General features: G+C 49.6%; 2 protein-coding genes across 13 annotated transcripts in view; one reads left to right on the top strand and one right to left on the bottom strand.

The window, feature by feature from the left end:
• FOXN4 (forkhead box N4) overlaps nucleotides 1-19,028 on the top strand; it is a 49,153-nt gene that overhangs the window by 26,445 nt on the left and 3,680 nt on the right. For 2 of the 7 annotated variants that reach the window (XM_081168537.1, XM_081168536.1), the window contains exons 5-12: nucleotides 4,460-4,623; nucleotides 4,877-5,001; nucleotides 5,091-5,216; nucleotides 6,081-6,211; nucleotides 7,116-7,212; nucleotides 7,732-7,939; nucleotides 8,368-8,742; nucleotides 9,109-9,900. In XM_081168537.1, coding sequence (XP_081024663.1) covers nucleotides 4,460-4,623; nucleotides 4,877-5,001; nucleotides 5,091-5,216; nucleotides 6,081-6,211; nucleotides 7,116-7,212; nucleotides 7,732-7,939; nucleotides 8,368-8,742; nucleotides 9,109-9,365 — 1,483 coding nt within the window. In that variant the 3' untranslated portion in view covers nucleotides 9,366-9,900. Of the gene's footprint in view, nucleotides 1-4,459; nucleotides 4,624-4,876; nucleotides 5,002-5,090; nucleotides 5,217-6,080; nucleotides 6,212-7,115; nucleotides 7,213-7,731; nucleotides 7,940-8,367; nucleotides 8,743-9,108; nucleotides 9,901-19,028 lie in introns of those variants that run through there. The other 5 variants (XM_081168540.1, XM_081168538.1, XM_081168539.1 and 2 more) reach the window with 5 other exon arrangements.
• Nucleotides 12,328-19,028, bottom strand: part of ACACB (acetyl-CoA carboxylase beta) — a 63,608-nt gene continuing 56,907 nt past the window's right edge. For 5 of the 6 annotated variants that reach the window (XM_081168472.1, XM_081168470.1, XM_081168468.1 and 2 more), the window contains 9 exons: nucleotides 18,069-18,165; nucleotides 17,655-17,751; nucleotides 17,125-17,260; nucleotides 16,505-16,682; nucleotides 15,693-15,805; nucleotides 14,893-15,047; nucleotides 14,138-14,308; nucleotides 13,169-13,305; nucleotides 12,328-12,774 (listed from right to left, as the gene is read on the bottom strand). In XM_081168472.1, coding sequence (XP_081024598.1) covers nucleotides 12,648-12,774; nucleotides 13,169-13,305; nucleotides 14,138-14,308; nucleotides 14,893-15,047; nucleotides 15,693-15,805; nucleotides 16,505-16,682; nucleotides 17,125-17,260; nucleotides 17,655-17,751; nucleotides 18,069-18,165 — 1,211 coding nt within the window. In that variant the 3' untranslated portion in view covers nucleotides 12,328-12,647. Of the gene's footprint in view, nucleotides 12,775-13,168; nucleotides 13,306-14,137; nucleotides 14,309-14,892; nucleotides 15,048-15,692; nucleotides 15,806-16,504; nucleotides 16,683-17,124; nucleotides 17,261-17,654; nucleotides 17,752-18,068; nucleotides 18,166-19,028 lie in introns of those variants that run through there. The other variant, XR_014001765.1, reaches the window with a different exon arrangement.

The raw sequence follows: 19,028 nt of genomic DNA, 5'->3' as shown, positions 1-19,028 counted from the left end.
GCTAGTTTAGATGTATTCAAGTCTCCAGGGCCAGATGAACTGCATCCAAGAGTATTAAAAGAACTGGCAGATGTGATCTCAGAACCACTGGCAGTCATCTTTGAGAATTCCTGGAGAACAGGCGAAGTCCCGGCAGACTGGAAGAGGGCAAATGTTGTCCCTATTTTCAAAAAGGGGGAAAGAGAGGACCCAAATAATTACCGCCCAGTCAGTCTGACATCAATACCAGGGAAGATTCTGGAGCAGATCATTAAGCAAACAGTCTGTGAGCACCTAGAAAGGAATGCTGTGATCACCAATAGTCAGCATGGATTTCTGAAAAATAAGTCATGTCAGACTAACCTGATCTCGTTTTTTGACAGAATTACAAGCCTCGTAGATGAAGGGAACGCAGTGGATGTAGCCTACTTGATTTCAGCAAGGCATTTGACAAGGTGCCCCATGATATTCTTGTAAAGAAGCTGGTAAAATGCGGTCTTGACTATGCTACCACTCAGTGGATTTGTAACTGGCTGACTGACCGAACCCAAAGGGTGCTCATCAATGGTTCCTCTTCATCCTGGAGAAGAGTGACTAGTGGGGTGCCACAGGGTTCTGTCTTGGGCCCGGTCTTATTCAACATCTTTATCAACGACTTGGATGATGGACTCAAGGGCATCCTGATCAAATTTGCAGATGACACCAAACTGGGAGGGGTGGCTAACACCCCAGAGGACAGGATCACACTTCAAAACGACCTTGACAGATTAGAGAACTGGGCAAAAACAAACAAGATGAATATTAACAGGGAGAAATGTAAAGTATTGCACTTGGGCAAAAAAAATGAGAGGCACAAATACAAGATGGGGGACACCTGGCTTGAGAGCAGTACATGTGAAAAGGATCTAGGAGTCTTGGTTGACCACAAACTTGACATGAGCAAACAGTGTGACGCGGCAGCTGAAAAAGCCAATGCAATCCTGGGCTGCATCAATAGGAGTATAGCATCTAGATCAAGGGAAGTAATAGTGCCACTGTATTCTGCTCTGGTCAGACCTCACCTGGAGTACTGTGTCCAGTTCTGGGCACCACAGTTCAAGAAGGACACTGACAAACTGGAACGTGTCCAGAGGAGGGCAACCAAAATGGTCAAAGGCCTGGAAACGATGCCTTAAGAGGAACGGCTAAGGGAGCTGGGCATGTTTAGCCTGGAGAAGAGGAGGTTAAGGGGTGATATGATAGCCATGTTCAAATATATAAAAGGATGTCACATAGAGGAGGGAGAAAGGTTGTTTTCTGCTGCTCCAGAGAAGCGAACACGGAGCAATGGATCCAAACTACAAGAAAGAAGATTCCACCTAAACATTAGGAAGAACTTCCTGACAGTAAGAGCTGTTTGACAGTGGAATTTGCTGCCAAGGAGTGTGGTGGAGTCTCCTACTTTGGAGGTCTTTAAGCAGAGGCTTGACAACCATATGTCAGGAGTGCTCTGATGGTGTTTCCTGCTTGGCAGGGGGTTGGACTCGATGGCCCTGGTGGTCTCTTCCAACTCTATGATTCTATGATTCTATGATTCTAAGACTACATCTCCCAGCATCCCTGGCCACTTGGCTGGGCTGACTGCAGGGGCTGATGGGTGCTGTGGTCCAGCAGCATGGGGGGCAGGGGGTGCCCGTGCAGCTGCTTCCTCTCCTCTGGAGTCACTGGTGGATTAAGATGAAAACAGCCACAGGAATGGGAGTTATGGGGGTGGCAGTGGGGGGAGAAAAATTATCTGAGCATTGCTCCATGTGGCATTTTTACTCTGCCTTTTGAAAGGACAACAAATCAAACACAGTGAGGGAAGTCTGTGTTCAACTGGTGGTCTTTTATGCCAGGGCTGGGGAAAGCACCCACCTGAAGCCCTGCAGAGCTCATCGTGGAATCAGAGAATGGTAGAGCTGGGAGGGACCTCCGAGGGTCCTCTAGTCCAACCCCCTGCAGTGCAGGGACCTCAGCTGCAGCATCCAGGACAGGAGGCCTCCCAACCTCTGCTTAAAACCCTCCAGGGAAGGATGCCCGTCCCTGGCTGTGCACGCCCACACTAGGCAGCTCATGTGCCCAGGCTGACAAAACCAAGCGTGATGGACCAGTGGCCTGAGCTGGTATTAGGCCAAGTCGGGGACGGGGGGGGGGGGCTCACAGAACCAAGTGCCTGGAGTGAGTGCTTGGCGACTGCGCTCTTGAGGGGAGAGTGGTTGGCAGACGGAGCCACCCTGCTTGTTTTTCACGGTGTGCAGAACCAAAGCCTGTTTCAGATGGAAAAGCTACCTAAATCCAAAACATCCAATGGCTAGAAATGCAGGCTTTATTCCTGTGCCATTGTTTTCCCTTCAGCCCCTTTTACATGACAGAGATTTACACAACCATCTTGCCGGTCCTGCACTGCAGGGCGTTGGACTAGATGGCCCTTGGGGTCCCTTCCAGCTGTGCAGTTCTGTGATTCTAGACTGTCTAGCCAGTGGCAGCTGGCTTTAGCCTTGGCTGGTGGTTCATAACATTCAGTTCAAGAAGTTTAAAAGGGTTTTGAGTGCGTGTTCTCAAAGCTCTATTTCCCTCTAACTCTGTGCCAACCCCTGTCTTCATACAGGGTGGGGACACAGGAAAGGGGGGGGAGGTCTACCCTGTAGGCTAGTTGTGCAAAGATGGTGCCCTTTGGTACAAAAAAGGGGCAGGCGCCTTCCCTTCTCCTCCACACAAGGCGGATTTACAAGGAAGTGTTTATTAGGGAGAAGAATGAACAGGGATCCCTTAGATCTGCCATAGAAAGCAGCTTGTTCTCCAGGGAAGATCAGCTGGAGAAGGAGATGGTCTCCCACCCAGCCATGTGCTGCGGGGGCGGGCCATGCGCTTGCTGACAGGAGGCGTGTGCAGTGGGTCTTGACCCTCCCCGCCCACCTGACCCCATTTATTTGTTGTGGGGGGGGGCTGAGGGTTGCCAGGGGCCCCGGAGTGCCAGATGGCACGGGGTTGTGTGTCTGCTGTCTTTCAGCCAGATTAATGGGAAGTTTGTAAAAAGGGGGAGAAAACAATTAAGCAAGAATCCCCAAAACAAAAGGCAGCCACGTGGCCTGGCCAACAGTCGCTGGAGCACAATGCCTCCTCGCCTTACAATGCCCAGGGCCAACTGTTGCCAACGACAGGGGCCTTCCCCACTTTTTAAACCATTTGGTGCTCCTGTTTACTCACAGCCTGGCCAATGGCGGAGGAGGAAGGGGAGACCACCTGATGCTCTTTCCCAGCCCTGCCTGGCAAGGCGGGTTATTCCATCTTGCAGGCAAGGACTAATACTGAGGAAGAAGAGAGCGGGGGGGGGGGGGAGCCAGGAGGGTCCTAGCAGGGGCGTCACCTTTGCTTCCTGCAATCACCCTTGGCCTTAAAAAGAGAAAAACGAGCTAAGTTTTGCTTTGAGGTTGGCAGAGGAAAACGGCAAAACTCTTGAGAAATGTGAGCACAAAGCTCTGTGAATTAACTTGGCTGCAACAGTTGCATTATTAAACTCTTGAAAAGTGCAAAGGGAGCAAGTGCAAATGCCAGATTTATTTTAGGGCGTAAGCTCAGTGTCTTCAGCCAATGATGCATATGTCTATCAGAAAAAGCATCTATAATATTATTTTAGATAACAGGAAAATTTTTGACGCTCAATCTGCAATAAGCCAAGTGTGGCAAGTTCTGCTAGAACACTGTGGTTCTAGGTTTCAGTACTTTTGTGCACCCAGGTGAAATGGGATTTTTACTTTCATTAATGTACTTGGGAGTGAAATAATATTGAACACTGTATGACCAGGGTCCCCAATGTGGTGCCCGTGGGCACCATGAGCCCTCAGACACCCCCTTCATGCCCACCCAGACCCTTTGCTCCTCCCAATATTTTCTTTTTACTTTTTTATTTGGTATTGGGAGAGGTTGCCTGTTTTTTGTTTTCTTTGTTACCTGTGTTTTAATTCTGATTCCCCACCCCACCCCAGATGGTTATAACTTCTGAATGCTCTTGCCTGTTGTCTGGGGGGGGGAGGAGTGGGGGTTCTGACCATTGCCAGCCTCTTATCTGAGAATTATTATTTTTATTTTTTTAAGTACACACCACTTGATTGTTAAAACAACAACCTCAAAGTGGTTTGCAATAAAGATAAAACAATGAACTGATCAGTAATAAGAATTAGCAACAATAATTAAACACTTTCAGAAAGTTAGAAATAGACTAAGTACAGGTTAAAGCTTTCTAAACTTTATTTATTTATTTATTTATTTCATAAAATTAGGGTGCTTTGTGGTGTCCACAACGGTTTCTCAGACTCCCAGTCGTGGGCCCATGCTGTGTGAATTGGGGCCGGGTTGCAGTGGCTGACACTCAGCAGGGATTTGTGTCCAACCTCAAGACTATTGGGGGAAAGCCCATCCCAAGTCTCTCACCTGCGCGTCTTGTTTCTCTGCTCTGTAGACTCTTGGCTTCTGACCCTTCACAACTGGGTGAAGACGACCTCCCCGGTGACTTACAGTCCCTGTCCTGGCTGACTTCCGTGGACGTCCCTCGGCTGCAACAAATGGCCAGCGAAAGGATGGACTTTGGACTCAGCTCCCAGAATGCTGTGCTGCAGCCGACAGGTAGGTCTCTTGCGGGGATGTTGAGTTGCTCCATCAACTGCTATGGGAGCCCTTTCAGGGGGTGGGGTGGGGAGTGTTTTCCCCTCCTTATTTCTACCGCCCTGCAGATTTATTCATTTGTTTTGGCCTCTGTGCGTGCCTCGGGTGCTAAACGGACATGTGCTGGCACTTCTCTTGTGCGTGCGAGTGGCGTGGTTTTGTCTGCACACACCCTGGAAGACTCACAACGCCCCGTGTCTCTCCCGTTGCCCAGCAGGGTCTCTGCCAGGGAATCTTCACGCCACCGCAGGGACTCCTGGAGCAATGATCCACATCCAGGCCAGCCTGCCTCAAGGCATTCTGGGAGGACTGAACGCCGTTTCATCTCACGGTGCCAATGTAAGCACTTCCTTTCCCTCCCCATTCCTGGCCAAGGAGGCGTTTCTGACCTGGTTCAACTGACGTTCCTCTTCTCTTTCCTTTGGCAGCAGATAAGCCAGTACATGGTTGGGGGGCAGCTGTCTCCCAGTCTGCAAGCGCAGGCAGCCCCCCTCTTCCCTCCTCTGCCCCGCCATGTCCAGCAGGTGTTCACCATCGCTCAACACACGCAACAGGTACCATCTCCTGCTCCCAAGGCTGTGCGTATGTTGAGGCACAGAGCTTTAAGGGGATGTAAAACAACTTTAACAAAGAAGTGCAGCCAAGTCAAGGGCAAGTGACCCAAGTGAGCTGCTGCGGGTTTATTTGCCTTTATTTGAAAGCATGGCAGGGGGCCACAGTGGGGGGTTGGTAGAGGAAGCAGCATGTGTTTGGATTCACAGCAAGAGGCTCAGATTGCAATCCAGATATTTAATCCCAATTTAATGCAGAGGTAGGGCTCATCCACACTTTCACTTGACCCGTATTTTGATCATATTGTGTCCTGATTATTTCCCCTGGGTCTGAGGGCATTTCTCGTTGTTTGGCTGCTGTGCCTTGCAAAAATTCAGTCTTACCCACTGAAGTGAAGCTCAGTCAAACTCAATCTCTCTTTGGATTTCCAGCACATCTGATAAATTCAGATTCAGTGGGTAAGATTGGATTTTCACAAGGCACAGGAGCAGAACAATGAGAAAAGCCCTCGGACCCAGGAGAGCAATTTGTACACAATATGGTCAAAATATGGGTCGAAAGAAAGTGGGGTTCAGGCCTTGATTTTGGAGCAAGAGGCCCAGGTTTAAATCCAGAGATTTAATCTAAAGATTTGGCTTTGGAGAAGGAGGCCTAGATTTAAATCCAAATATAAATCCAGAATTTTGGCTATCATGTCACCTCTCAGTCCAGGCTAACATGTAATGTTATAAGTTATATCTGTGTCTTGGTATCCTCCTCTCCCCACCCCTTATGATGAAGGAAAAGGTCTTTAAAGTCTCTATTTAACTGCTGAGAGAGCTGAAACTTTCCCCCCTTTCTCTCCCCTCCCCTCTTCCCCACCCCAGTGCCCTCCAACGACCATCTACAGCACCTCTTACGGGACGCAGCCTCAATACTCACAGCCCCCCCGCCTGGCTCCTCACAGCACCCAGGAACAGCAGGCGAAGCCTTACCCCAAGCCTATCTACTCCTACAGGTGAGAAGGACCACACTTTGCCCAGGCACACCTGCCCGTCTTATCCCCAGAGAAGTCTCTGCCCCAAACTCAGCAACTGCAGCTGAAGTGAGTTGCTGTTCCGAAGGGCTTCCAGGTGTGGGGCTTAATTTGGGAATGAACACACTTAAACCTCATGTGTCTTTAATTTGCATAGTCCCAACAGGCCAGCCTTTAACAGCGCAAGGTTGAAACTGCACCAGTTAAATTAATGTAAGGTGCAACTGTACTGTAATTAGTGACAGAGTTTCTCTTTCCTCTTTCTCTTACTGGATTTTCCCCACTAAGGATCAATCCAGCTAAAGAGAAACAAACAGCAAACAAGCCCCACATGCTGATGCCAGCCGGGTTGTGTGGGTGTTGCAGAACTGCAGCATCCGCAAACAGCACCCATCCCACAGTAAACATCCTCTGTCATTCTCACTTCTCCATCATAAATGAGAAAAGAACTTTACGCTGTGAAAAAATTGCAAAACAATCCTTAACTGGACCTAAGTCCTGTAAATGCAGAAGGGATGACTCATGGGAGGGGGCTTACTGTGCCCTGGGGTTACTGAAATGGGGAGAGATCACTCTGAGGAACGGTCTGCAAAAGGGGGGTGGGGGGTGTTCTGCACCACCAGAACAAGAGTGCTGGGCTAAGACCTGGGAGGCCAAGGTTCAAGTTTCCCCCCTCAGCCACGAAGCTCATTGGGTGACCTTGGGGCCACTCACTGTCTCTCAGTGTAAGCCCACCTCACTAGGTGGTTGTGAGGTTAAAGTGAAGAGGAGAGAACCATCTACTCCAACCTTTTTGCTCCTTGGGTTAGAAGGTGGAATGTAAATGGAAGCAGCAACAAGAACAGGAAGGCAGGGAGGAAACTCTGACTTCTCCTCTTCCTTGCAGCTGCTTGATTGCCATGGCCCTGAAAAACAGCAAGACGGGCAGCCTCCCCGTCAGCGAGATCTACAGCTTCATGAAGGAGCACTTCCCCTATTTCAAGGTGAGGGAGGCAGGGCTTGCCTTGCAGCTGACATGGAGAACTGCAGAGACAGAGCAGAGCCATCCTGGCTGATAGGCATTGAATTTGCCCCATCCTCTTGTAAAGCATCCGAGGTGGTCACTATCACTGCCTCCTGTGGGAGGGAGTTCCACAGTCTAACTGCCTCCATGATAAAGTCCTTTATTTGATCTGTCTTCAGTCTCCCAGTATTTAACTTCATAGGGTGTCCATGAATTCTAGTCTTACGAGAGGGGGCAAAAACTTTTTCTCTGTCAGCTTTCTCAACACCACGCATAATTTTATAAACTTCTATCATTCTTACTCACCTTTTCTCTAAACTAAAAGGTCCTTGCTGCAACCTTTGTTCACGTAGGACCCATTTGGGTCCCATAGCAATGATGTTGCCTCATGGAAGTGCTCGCTGGTGCTTTGCCTTTGAAGGGCACAATCCCACCCCTGGACACAGGGCTTTTTTTCTTCTTAAATGACCTGAGGAAGTGGCCTTGCTCCCTTTTGCAGACAGCGCCCGATGGGTGGAAGAACTCCGTCCGCCACAACCTGTCCCTCAACAAATGCTTTGAGAAGGTGGAGAATAAGATGAGCGGCACGTCCCGCAAAGGCTGCCTGTGGGCCCTCAACCCCGCCAAGATAGACAAGATGGAGGAGGAGATGCAGAAGTGGAAGAGGAAAGACCTGGCAGCCATTCTCCGGAGCATGGCCAACCCAGGTGAGCAGCAGGCCGGCACCTGGCTAGGAGGCTCCTGGGGGCCCTGCCTGCCAATAGTTCTCTGGCAGGGAGAAACGGCAAAATCACTGGATGTGGCTGCCGCACCCCTGCAGGGCAGGAGATGCGCGGAGGGTGATGCCCACGGGCATGGAGGCTGCCCCCTCCACACAGACAGCAACTCGTTTAGCTGGTCTCTTATTTTAAGGCTTATGTCTGCTTTTCCTCCCAGGCACTTGAGGCCATGCACAGGGCTCCCAATTTTATGCTATGTTGGTATCTATTTATATGCCGACTTTCAGCGCTTTAAGTGCATTGCATGAATGTGGCCTTAGTGCTGTGAAAGGATATAATTTCTATATTTTCTTGAGCTGTGGGCCCCTTCTGAGGGACTTTACTCCCCACGCATCAATGGCAATCTCCCCTTGCAGAGGAGCTGGACAAGCTCATCACAGACCGACCCGAGAGCTGCAGGCGGGTGAGCAAGCAGTCTGAGGGGGACGGTTCCACGCGGAGCCACATGGCGGCAGCCGCAGGGCGCATCTCACAGTTGCAGCCCCAGCCGGTCATGACACTCGCCCTGCAGTCCCTCCCGCTGCACCACCAGATCCAGACGCAAGCGTGCATGACCCCAGGTTCGCCTGCTCCTGCGCAGACCCCTCCCTTGCACCCACTGCATGGTCTTAGCCAGAGTCCCCTTCCTCAGCATCCGATGAGCCGTGCCCCAGATTTCCTCAGCATGATGACCGACATGAACGCAGAGGTGGATGCCCTTGATCCCAGCATCATGGACTTTGCACTACAAGGTAAGGGGAAGAGTTGGGGGGTGGAGATGACTGCTGGATGGCAGGGATTCTCCAGCTGTGATTCCTGCCTTGCAGAGGGCTGGACTAGGTGAGCCTTGGGGTCCTTCCAGCTCTATCATTCTTTAATGTGGGATTTGAACTCAGCTGTGGAGGGGTTGATACTGGTCCAAGTGGGGGGATCATGAGGTTTGAGATGGGGATCGCTCATGGGCTTCCTTAGGACAGCTGGCTGGTTTCATCATGGAGGGAGATGGGCCTCTTCTCACTAGAGTCAATGTGTGCTTCGCGGTCCTCCTCTCTTGCACCTTCTCAAAGCTGAACTGTCACCAATGTTCACTACTCTGTTGTTGTCCCTATTATGAAAAGGTAACATCTGGGAAGAGATGAAAGACGAGAGCTTCAACTTGGAGAGCCTGGGTGCTTTCAGCAACTCTTCTCTGGCCCTCTCTGACTGCGACCTGGCCCCCGCTGGCCTCACCCCTGCCTCCAGCAACAACACTGACCACCCCTCCTTTTCAGACTTGCAAGTGACAGGCCTCTACACAACATACACAACGCTGGACCCCATCTCTGCCACTCAGTACATCAGCGCCCAAGGAAACAAGCCTATCGCCCTTCTCTGAAAGAGCCATTCCCGTCCCTTGAGCCTGACTGAGAAACAGAGAAGCCCAGTTCCTTCTGTGGGTGCTTTGAGCCTGCAAAATTATCTAAATTGGGGAGGAGAACATGCCTTGCTGCTCCTTCAAGCATCCCAAGCAAGAGATTTTGGTGAGATGCATAGTCTTGAAGACACTAACTGAAGTGAAGGGATTCTGGTGTGCTCCAAGGCAAGCTGCAAAATTTCAGCAAAGCCCCCCCAACCCGCCGATGCTTGGGCTGTTCTGAAGCCCATTAGGGTTGCTCTGTCATTTGTGACAGTCTAAGCCGCAACTGGCTGAGCTTTCTATCACTAGTTGCAACTGTGTGCCCCCAGCTCCACTCTGGGGCCTGCTGGTGGTTCCTCCCCAGACCTTCTTCCCCAGTTCCCAGAGGCTTCACTTCCATTAGTGATCCCCCTGCCTCTTGACCAGCCTCTCTTCTCTTCAGGCAAAAGGGGGCGAATCTCCCCTCCCCTCTGTCCATCTCAAGCCACACCATCCAGCTACTCTCCCTTCCTGCAGGCTCCTGTTTCAGCCATCCCTTCTGGGAAGCCCCTGAGCAGCTGCCAGATAGTCTCAGTCTAGTCCAGGCCATGGGCAGCAGAGTCTTCCGCGGTGCCAGGAAGGCTCTGCCTCTCGAGGGAGGATGGCCCATGTTCCCTGGTAGAGAAAGTCTCAGCTCAGCCCTCACCAAAATCTGTGCCCTCCAGCCTCAGCCCCACCTGCACATCTGTGTGAGCCAGGATGGATGGGACCCGTGGCCAAAAACAGCTGGGGAGCGTCGGCTTGGCAAAGGCTGTAAGGAACTTTACACTGGATAAAACATTACCTTAGGCTTTTAAAACAAAGGAGAAACAATTTAGGATTTATATTCTAGACTTGTGTATAGTATTTCCTAATTATTGTACTAGGCAGTATTACTGTTGTAAATTTTATTTATAATTTATTTTTATGAAAACAAAAAGGAATTGTGTATTCAGCATCAAATTTTTTTTTAATGTTGTAGTGACAGGAAAACAAAACACAAACCTTAAATTATTCAGAAGCACAGCAGAATACTGCAAAACTTTTATGTCAGGTTCTTTCCCTTTTTTTACCTGAACTTTAAAAGGAGTACTTTGGATAGAGATAAAATGGCACATCTGCCAGACCCAACACTGTTTTTTATGTTTAACCGATAGGGCTTTTCTACAGCTGAAAAAGGACTGTGGCTCTTTTTTTGCAATTCATTCCTGTGGATCTTTTCTTTGAAGTGCACCCCACCCTCTTCAGTGGGGCTTACTGCTCCCAGGTGAGTGTTTCCAGGGCTGCAGCATTAGGTCACAAGGTAAATAAATGAATAGGTCCACCAACAGGAGGAAAAACTGGAAACTGGTTTTAAAATTTGAAAACTTACAATTTAACGTTTAGTCTGCTGATGCCAGTATAACCTTGATGTAATATTTATATTTTTAATAATGTTTTACTAAACACTGGTTGGATAGAATTTTTATAAAGTCTTTTTCAAATCTGGAACAAAATATTTGCTCTTCTTTATAGACTGTGGAAATATTGAATGGGAAAGTTCCTTCCTCTTGGGCTTGTTTACACAACCACAAGTCTGAGAACGTTGATCAAGGCAGGTGTCACTAACAGAATTTTTATTGTTTAAGGAAACCTCCCTTGGAAAATGTAATGTCAGTTCTGCTTACATGACATGACTTGCCATCCAATAATTTACTACTGTTGGCCTTATGATTTTTTTTAAAAAATTCACAATAAAGAAGGATTAATGCTAGAGGCAGTAATGGAAGAGACATATGTCCAAAAATAAATCAAGATTGCAGTTCAGAACAAGAGCAATGAAGAGGAAATAGCTTTATGGCCAAGAACAAATCTAGTTGGAGATGCTCAGAGAATTAAAAAGACCTGTTTTGTGAGTCTCTGACATGGTAACAGACAAAATGCATGTGGCATCTGTAAATAAAATCCAGAGAGGATCATTTCTAGTAAACATTGCAGTTTTTATTAGACGCTTGAACAGTAGAGGACCCCCCCAATGACAATGTGCACATAAATTAATATATTTGCTAGGAGAAAGAGCAACTTTTTTGAACTTGGTGCTTCCTTCCTTGAAGGAAGAAACCAGAACTCTCTTTTTCTTTTAGAAAAAACTCCCACCTGTCACTGAACTCAACACAACATGTTCCTCAACACCCACCTGGGCTTGAATAGTCCATGGCAGCCTGGTTTGGACACTGGAACGTTAGTGCGACTGTCAGGATATGCAACACTCAACAGTGGATAGGATTAGCAACATAAACTTCCCTTCGGTTGCCACCTTTGCCCTTTACACACTTATATAAGTTTTCTTGGCGGGGGGACTTACAATGTTCAACATTATGCAGATTACAATACATTCCACCTGCCAGGTATTTACACCTTTGAAATGTACTGTGAATTCCCAGGTTGCAGCCTATTCCAACAACCTACCCAATGCCTCCAACGGCCATGGTGTCCACTTAATCCCATTAGGCCAACCTTTGATGGAACCACTAGGTTGGCGATGGAGGCACAGCCTTAGGCACCACCAGGAAATGGGCAAATGTTTCCAACTGAAGGTGGAGATGCTGCTTTGCTTTTGAGGTGGGCAGACCCTGGCAGAATTGCCTTGCGCTCGAGGGATGCAGTTGGGAAGGATGATGGAGGGAGACGGAATAATCCCTTTCATTAGGAAAATTGACAAAACTTCCTACATCAGGCAAATGGGGCTAAAAATGTCATCTGCAACCAAGAAGCAGCAACATTTTTTGTAGGAATTTCTGCAATGTGTTCTGTGGTGTAGCATGGCTGCAGTGCAGTCTGTGTGACACAACATTTTGCCCAAGGCCTTGGAGACTGGTTTGGAAGTGGTTACTGGCATTGTTCCCTAATGCACAATTCTATCACAGACTTTTTTTAAAAAAAAAAGTCACTGAAAACTGGTACTGTTATTTTATAAAGACAATACATTTTGATGTGAAAACACCTGGCGAGACTTGTCTTGTACACCTTCGGTTGATAGCCAGCCCAACAGCTGGGGATAATTTTGTCCTCAGGTGCACGACAGACAGCTGTCCTCCAAAGGCCCGTTCCACTGCGCCTGCCACGTGGCTGTGCTCTAGGAACTGCTGGTTGAGCCCTGCGCTGAAGATGCATTCTGCGCTGCGCCGCTTGGCCACGAGGCTGTCAGGTCTGAAGGAGGCTGATGGTGGGGCTGATGGTGTTCCTGCTGCGGCTATGCCCTAGTCACGAGGAGGAAGGGTTGTCCATTGTTGCCAGGAGGTGAGAGATCTGGGCCCTCTGAGCACGAGTGATGTGTTGGGTCATGTGAATGATGCAGTCCATGGCAACTTCGGGGTTTGCTTGAACTAAGCTGCAAAGGGGGGTGTTATGAGGGAGAAGGAAGGGGGTCATTTAAGAATGCAGGCTGCTGGATCAGGCCCATGGGAGGCCACCCAGCCCAGCATCCTGCTCTCACAGCGGCTGGCCAGGTGCCCATTAAGGAAAACCCACAAGTGGGAGCCAAGCACCAGAGTGGTCCCCCCTCCCCTCGTGGCTTCTAGCCACTGGCATTCAGAAGCCCCATGCTGCACTTTCAACTTGCAATGGCGATTGCAATGTGAATCAGGCACCAAGCACTGGACGGTCCTCCCTCCAGATCCCTGCTATGCAACTCTTTCCAACCCAGAAATAGCCAAGATGCACCCCTGCAGCAAACAAGCTGAGCTTCCTCAAGCAGCCCCCCTGCTGTCTCACTTTACACTCACTTTCGGATGTGCTTGAGGGCATAATCCCTCTTCAGGTACTTGATGTTCTCCTGGATGGCAGACTTGGCCCCGTCTTCCTCTTGCAGGTGCTTCTCAAGCCATTCCACCACCACTTGGTTGTTGTCCCAGAGGTAGCCCTAGAGGAGGAGGAGTGGAAACTCAGACTGGCTTTGAAGAGAGGTCAGAGTGGGGTATGGGTCCTTCACGCAGCATGCACCCCTCACCCTCACTTCCAACCAAGCAGGCCTTGAAGGTTTTTGAAAATCACACAAAAGCTTGCCAAACCCATTTAACCAGAGGTGAGAATGGAATGAAATGCACAGGCTTTAAGCCCCCTTCTCTCTGTAAACTTGCCTTCCACTCTGAAAACGCCACAATTTTACCCATGCTTTGTATTATTAAGGCGTCTTATATCTACAGGTAGATTGCACACAGGGGTTTGGCTGCAAGGGCTCCATGTACACATACAAATGGTGTACAGTGGTGCCCCGCAAGACGAATGCCTCGCAAGACGGAAAACCCGCTAGACGAAAGGGTTTTCCGTTTTTCGATGCGCTTCGCAAGACGAATTTCCCTATGGGCTTGCTTCGCAAAACGAAAAAGTCTTGCGAGTCTTGCGATTTTTTTGCCCCCCCCTTTTTCTAAGCCGCTAAGCCGCTAATAGCCTTTTAGCCGCTAATCCGCTAAGCCTTTAATAGCCGCTAAACCGTTAATAGCGCTAATCCGCTAATAGGGTTGCTTTGCAAGACGAAAAAACCGCTAGACGAAGAGACTCGCGGAACGGATTAATTTCGTCTTGCGAGGCACCACTGTATCTCCAAACCCTTGGAGGCGCTGCGCGGCCAGCAGCTGAGGTGGAAAGAGGGAGAACACCCACCCCCCCCCGAGTATGCTGGCTTGGGCTGGAGTCCAGCCTCTGTGGAGGGAACAGAGGCTACCCCATCCTTGCAAGAGAGCCAAGCCAAGCACCTTCACGGCCCCCTCCGTTTCCAGGAACCATCGTCGCAGCATGGACTGGATGTGGCTGTTGCTTAACTCGCTGTGAGCCTCTAGGATCTCTGCCTTCACGACTTCCTCCAGCAGGAGGCGCCGCAAACGCCAGTAGAAGAACGCCCGGGCATTTTTCCACTGGAGAATGTCCTAAAAGGGAGCAAATAAGGTCGTTGCTAGTTAATTTTTTTATGGGAATATTAATAAATTATTGCACTGGCCGGAGGAAGCTTATCAGGATATTCACATTATCCAGTGTTGTAGACATACTTAACCCCCCTTAGGCAGCCTGAATGATGCTCTCCGTCAACTCTGCTGTGACAAGACAGGAGGTCTTAGCAAGTCTGGGGCCAACCATGAGAGTGGGAGGCAAACACATCTGGGGGGCAGCAGGTTGGGCAAGTATGGCTCAGAAGCTGAGCAGGTTCATGAGCCCACAAGCGTATGGTTATATTTTCATTCCACGCTTTCTCCAAGACACTCTGCCCAGCAGACAAAGACCCTTCCCTGCCTTTTATCTTCATGACAACCCTGTGAGAGAGGTTAGTGTGAGATGGAGCACAAGGGAGATGTGGCAAGCATTAGAGTGGAACAAGGATTCCAGCCCTTGTTTTTCCAACTTGAATGAAATGAAAAACAGTTCCTACACCTTCTCAGGCATGAGGGATGATCAGACTCCAGAGGCTGGAAGAACAGAGAATTTGGGAGTGAGAAGAAAAAACCCATGGCTTAACTGTAACGACTCCTTTCTCCTGCATCCTCCCTGGCGTGTCGTGGAGGTCAGCAAACTGCACTGCCACCTGGTGGAAGATGGGGAGGAGGTAATCCTCGCGGGCCTTCAGCTGCTTCTCCAGCTCCTTGTGCTCCTCTGCAGAGAGCCTCAGGGAACCTGTTAATCCCAGAATACAAGAAGTCTTTGTAGGAGAAGACAAAATCTGTAGACACCAGAAAAAGCGGCTGATCCGTGGCAGGGAGGAAAATGTTCCCTGGTGTGCAGGGAAGGACTATAGAGTTCAGTGGTCAGGGCATCTGCCTTGCAAGCAGAAGGTCCCAGGCGCCATCTCCCCTGGGGTGTCCGGAGGAGTCTTGGAAAGGACTCCCTGCCTGAAACCCCAAAGAACTGGTGTGGATAATGCTGAGCTCGAGAGACCGCTAGTCGGACTCTGCAGAAAGCAGCTTCCTCTCTTCTGACTTCCAGGTTCACCAGAGGAGCCTTTGCCAACCTGGTGCCCTCCAGATGTTTGGGACGGCATCTTCCTTCAAGCCCATCCATCAGGGCCATGGTTCTGTCATCCTGCAGCTGTGCTGGATGGGGCCGATGGAGGGCGCCAGGGTGGCGCAGTCTGCTCTAGCAAAACATGCCCAAAAGAGCACATCAAGAATATTTGCTCTCCCCCACCTCCCCACCCTGGATCAAATACGGCCTTTGAAAATGGGTAGAAACCTTATTCCAAGGCCAAGCTTCCAAGGGGAAGGTGGGGGGGGGGGGTAGGGAGGCAGGAAACAGCCCCACAGCCCTTCTCTCTTTTCTTACCCAGCTGCTCAGCAATCCTGGCATAGGTGGCATCAATCCTCCTCATGGTCTTCAGCAGCTCCTTCCTCCGGAATTTGATTTCCACGGTGCCTTCAGCTTCTAAGATGCCCCCCCTGGAAAGCAAAGCCATCTTGCAGAAACAGAGACCAGAGGCTGACAGGAGCTGCCCAAATTAGGGCTCTTGCACTCTTTCCAGCCAGACATCCTTGCGGCTTTTAAGTACACGCTGGTGGAGATGTTCAGCCAGGCTCCATGGACGTGATCACTTTGGATCAGAGACTGGGCCCTTTGGGGAGGCTCCAGATGTTAAGACCATAAGAACCCAAGAAGAGTCTGCTGGTTCAGTCCAGCATGCTGTTCTCACAGGGGCCAACCATAAGCCCAAGATGGGAAACCCGCAAGAGCAACCCTCCCCTCTTGCAGTTTCCAGCAACTGGCATTCAGAAGCATGGCTGCCTCACACAGCACATGATTAGACTATGGAACTCCCTGCCACAGGAGGCAATGATGGCCACCAACTTGGATTGCTTTAAAAGAGGGCTGGACAAATTCACAGAGGAGAGGACTGTCAGTGGCTACTCAGTGGCTATTATTTGCCTCCATGGCTGGAAGAAGCTTCTGAATGCCAGTTTCTTGAAGCCGTCCTGGGGGAGAGGGGGGCTCTTTCACTTGGGTGCTTGGGGCCTCTGCCTGGCCCCTGTGAGAACAGGATGCTGGCCTGGACGGGCCCTTGGCCTGACCCAGCGGCAGGGCTCTTCGGATGTTTTGACGACAAGACTGTCTAGCGGGAGAGCGCCTCCCTCAGCACCCACCTGCTCTCTTTGTCTGCATACAGCTCCATGTGAAGAGGATTGATAGTTGGATCAATCACCACCCAGGAGCCCCCGCGGAGCTCGGCATGGGGGGGGATGTAGACGAGGGCCGGCTGCTTGAATTGCCGAAGGCTGTCCACAATATACGCCCCAAACTTCAGCACCTGATCATACATGTCTGCAAGGAGGGCAGGAGTCAAGGCCAGCTCCAGGGCCGAGGGAGCAAGTAACATCACTGGGTGATTTTTTAAAATTAAACTTATTTGCCACTCTTTTAAGCAAAGTAACTTGAAACGATCAACAACAATAATTAAAGAACATTTACATTAAAACCAGCATAAAACAAGGCAGAGAAATCTAAAACACGTGGCTATTTTAAAAGGCAGGATTAAAAGATCCCACCCACTAAACGAGGCCATGGGTGATTAACAGCCAAAGGCTTGGCAGAAAAGAAATGTTTCTGCCTGGTGCCTAAAGGTATATAATGAAGGTGCCAAGGAAGCCTCCCTGGGAAGAGCATTTCACAAGCGGGGGGACACCACTGAAAAGGCCCCGTTCTCAGGTTGCTGCCTTCCTGTCCTCCTATGGTCAGCTTATACAAGGAGATGTGCGTAAGTTACCTTTCATCCCACCAGAGAATCCTCTCCAGTTGGCAAAAATCAAAAGTGGAAGGCGTTCACGGTCAAAGTCTCTGATAGCCTGGGCTGTTTTAAAGGCTGAATCCGGAAACCAAACCTGTCCAGCTTGCTGGATTATCTAGGAAGGAGGGAACAGAAGAGGTTGTGGGGGGGGGGGACCCTTCAAAACCAAAAACTTAGTAAAAAGGAAAGCAGGTAAAAATTTCAGATCCTGGTGACAGCAGCCAGGAGGTTGAGGGGCCAGGGGCTAATGGGGGGTTACCAAAAGTTTGTTGTTGTTTTGCCATTTTCAAACGAACATTCGGGCCAAAGCTCCCCCCCCCCCGACACAGTGCCCATGTTTCAAGGGATGTGTCACAGCAGAAGAGGAGCCATGTGGTCTGCGGACTTTTTACGCAAGGAATGTAGAGGTCACCAAAACAACAAGGCAGCTTGAGAAGAACAATACAGGTTCATGGAAAAGATAAAATCAGCAATGGGACAGGAATGCAAATGACTCTAGTGCTCCCAACCTTCGCTTCTGATTCTGGGTTTGCTGGATCAGCTGGCACCGCCAACTCCACTGTTCGGGTCTCCACTGCGATCACACCCACCGGGATCCCTCCCAGCCTGCAAAGAATCCGAAGGAGGGAAAAGAGCTTCATGTGGACTCCATGCAAAACAAATGGAAAACTATTTAAAGACTCCAAGAGCATTTCAATGATCATAAGGACTAGGAATCCTATTTATGCAAAAGGCAGAAAGCAGAGATTTTCATTCTGATGAATTCTGCACCAGGCATTAAATGGCCTGGGTGCCGTGACAAGGGCAGGAGTGTAGCCCACCCCAGTAACTGATCAGGCAGCCATTGGGGGGCACCTTTAAGAATGTGCCAGCCCCCTCCTCTCCCCAACTGCCTCTAGTAAGAGGGAAGATTCAGCCAATACCTGGCTCTGCCAACCACCACCGTCTGGGCCCAGGGCTGCATTATCTCCATGAAAGAGCCGTGGTCAAAGAAACCGCTTTGCCAGGATCCCTTCACAGCTGCACAATAAAGGAACGGGGGGGGGGGGGAGACTGAGAAAAGTCTGACTGTGACCTTCCAAAGCCACAACCTTTTCATATATGCTGCATTCATTATATGCAAAGCTGGGGAAATGTCGTAGCAGCAGCTCACCTCCATTTTCAGCTTTTTTTCCCCTTTTTAAAAAACTTTCACAGTGGAGTTTATGATCTTTTGCTTTCCGTTGCATTTTTACTCCACATATTTGATCCACATCTTATAATTATGCAATTCACAATGCTTTTGGTTTTATACTGTATTTTGGGCTGTCAGATCCTGAGAGCCCAGGGCCCAATCCTGAGACCTTGGGCAGCCTCTGGCGATATCATTGGGGGCTGGAGCCCAGTGGTGCCCTTAGGCATGACACATTAAGCATTAAGCATAGTCGCCAAGAGCATGTCGTCCAAATAAAAAACATGACGTCTACAAATGAACAAATACGTCACTGGATGGAAATTCCTCCCCACACAGTGTGTTCATGCAGTTTTTTGCTTGTCCTGCCATTTCCCCCTGGGAAGAACTTCAGTCTTTACAGCTGAAACAGAGCAATTATCAGTGGGGTTTTCCATGGACTGACATTTGCTCTGACTCAGTCGCGAAGGGAAGGTTTGCCTGGGGTAAGCAGCAGGTCAAATGGAAAACCACTCAGACCTGTGTTTTGGAGGTTATTTGGGAGGGGGGGAAGGGGGGCAGATCTTCCAGAGAGTCTATGCAATAACCTGCAACCAGCTCCTGCCAGACTGAAGCTCGTAAGCTTCAAGCATAGCCTATTATTATTAGTAATGACAACAACAACAATGGGCAACCTCCCTCTGTCACTTGGAAAGGGCCACACAAACCTAGA

This window comes from Podarcis bocagei (genome assembly GCF_964188305.1).
Source record: "Podarcis bocagei genome assembly, chromosome: 13".
NCBI lineage: Eukaryota > Metazoa > Chordata > Lepidosauria > Squamata > Lacertidae > Podarcis > Podarcis bocagei.
Note: the sequence above shows the minus strand (reverse complement) of the source record. Positions and strands in the feature narration are given on the sequence as shown.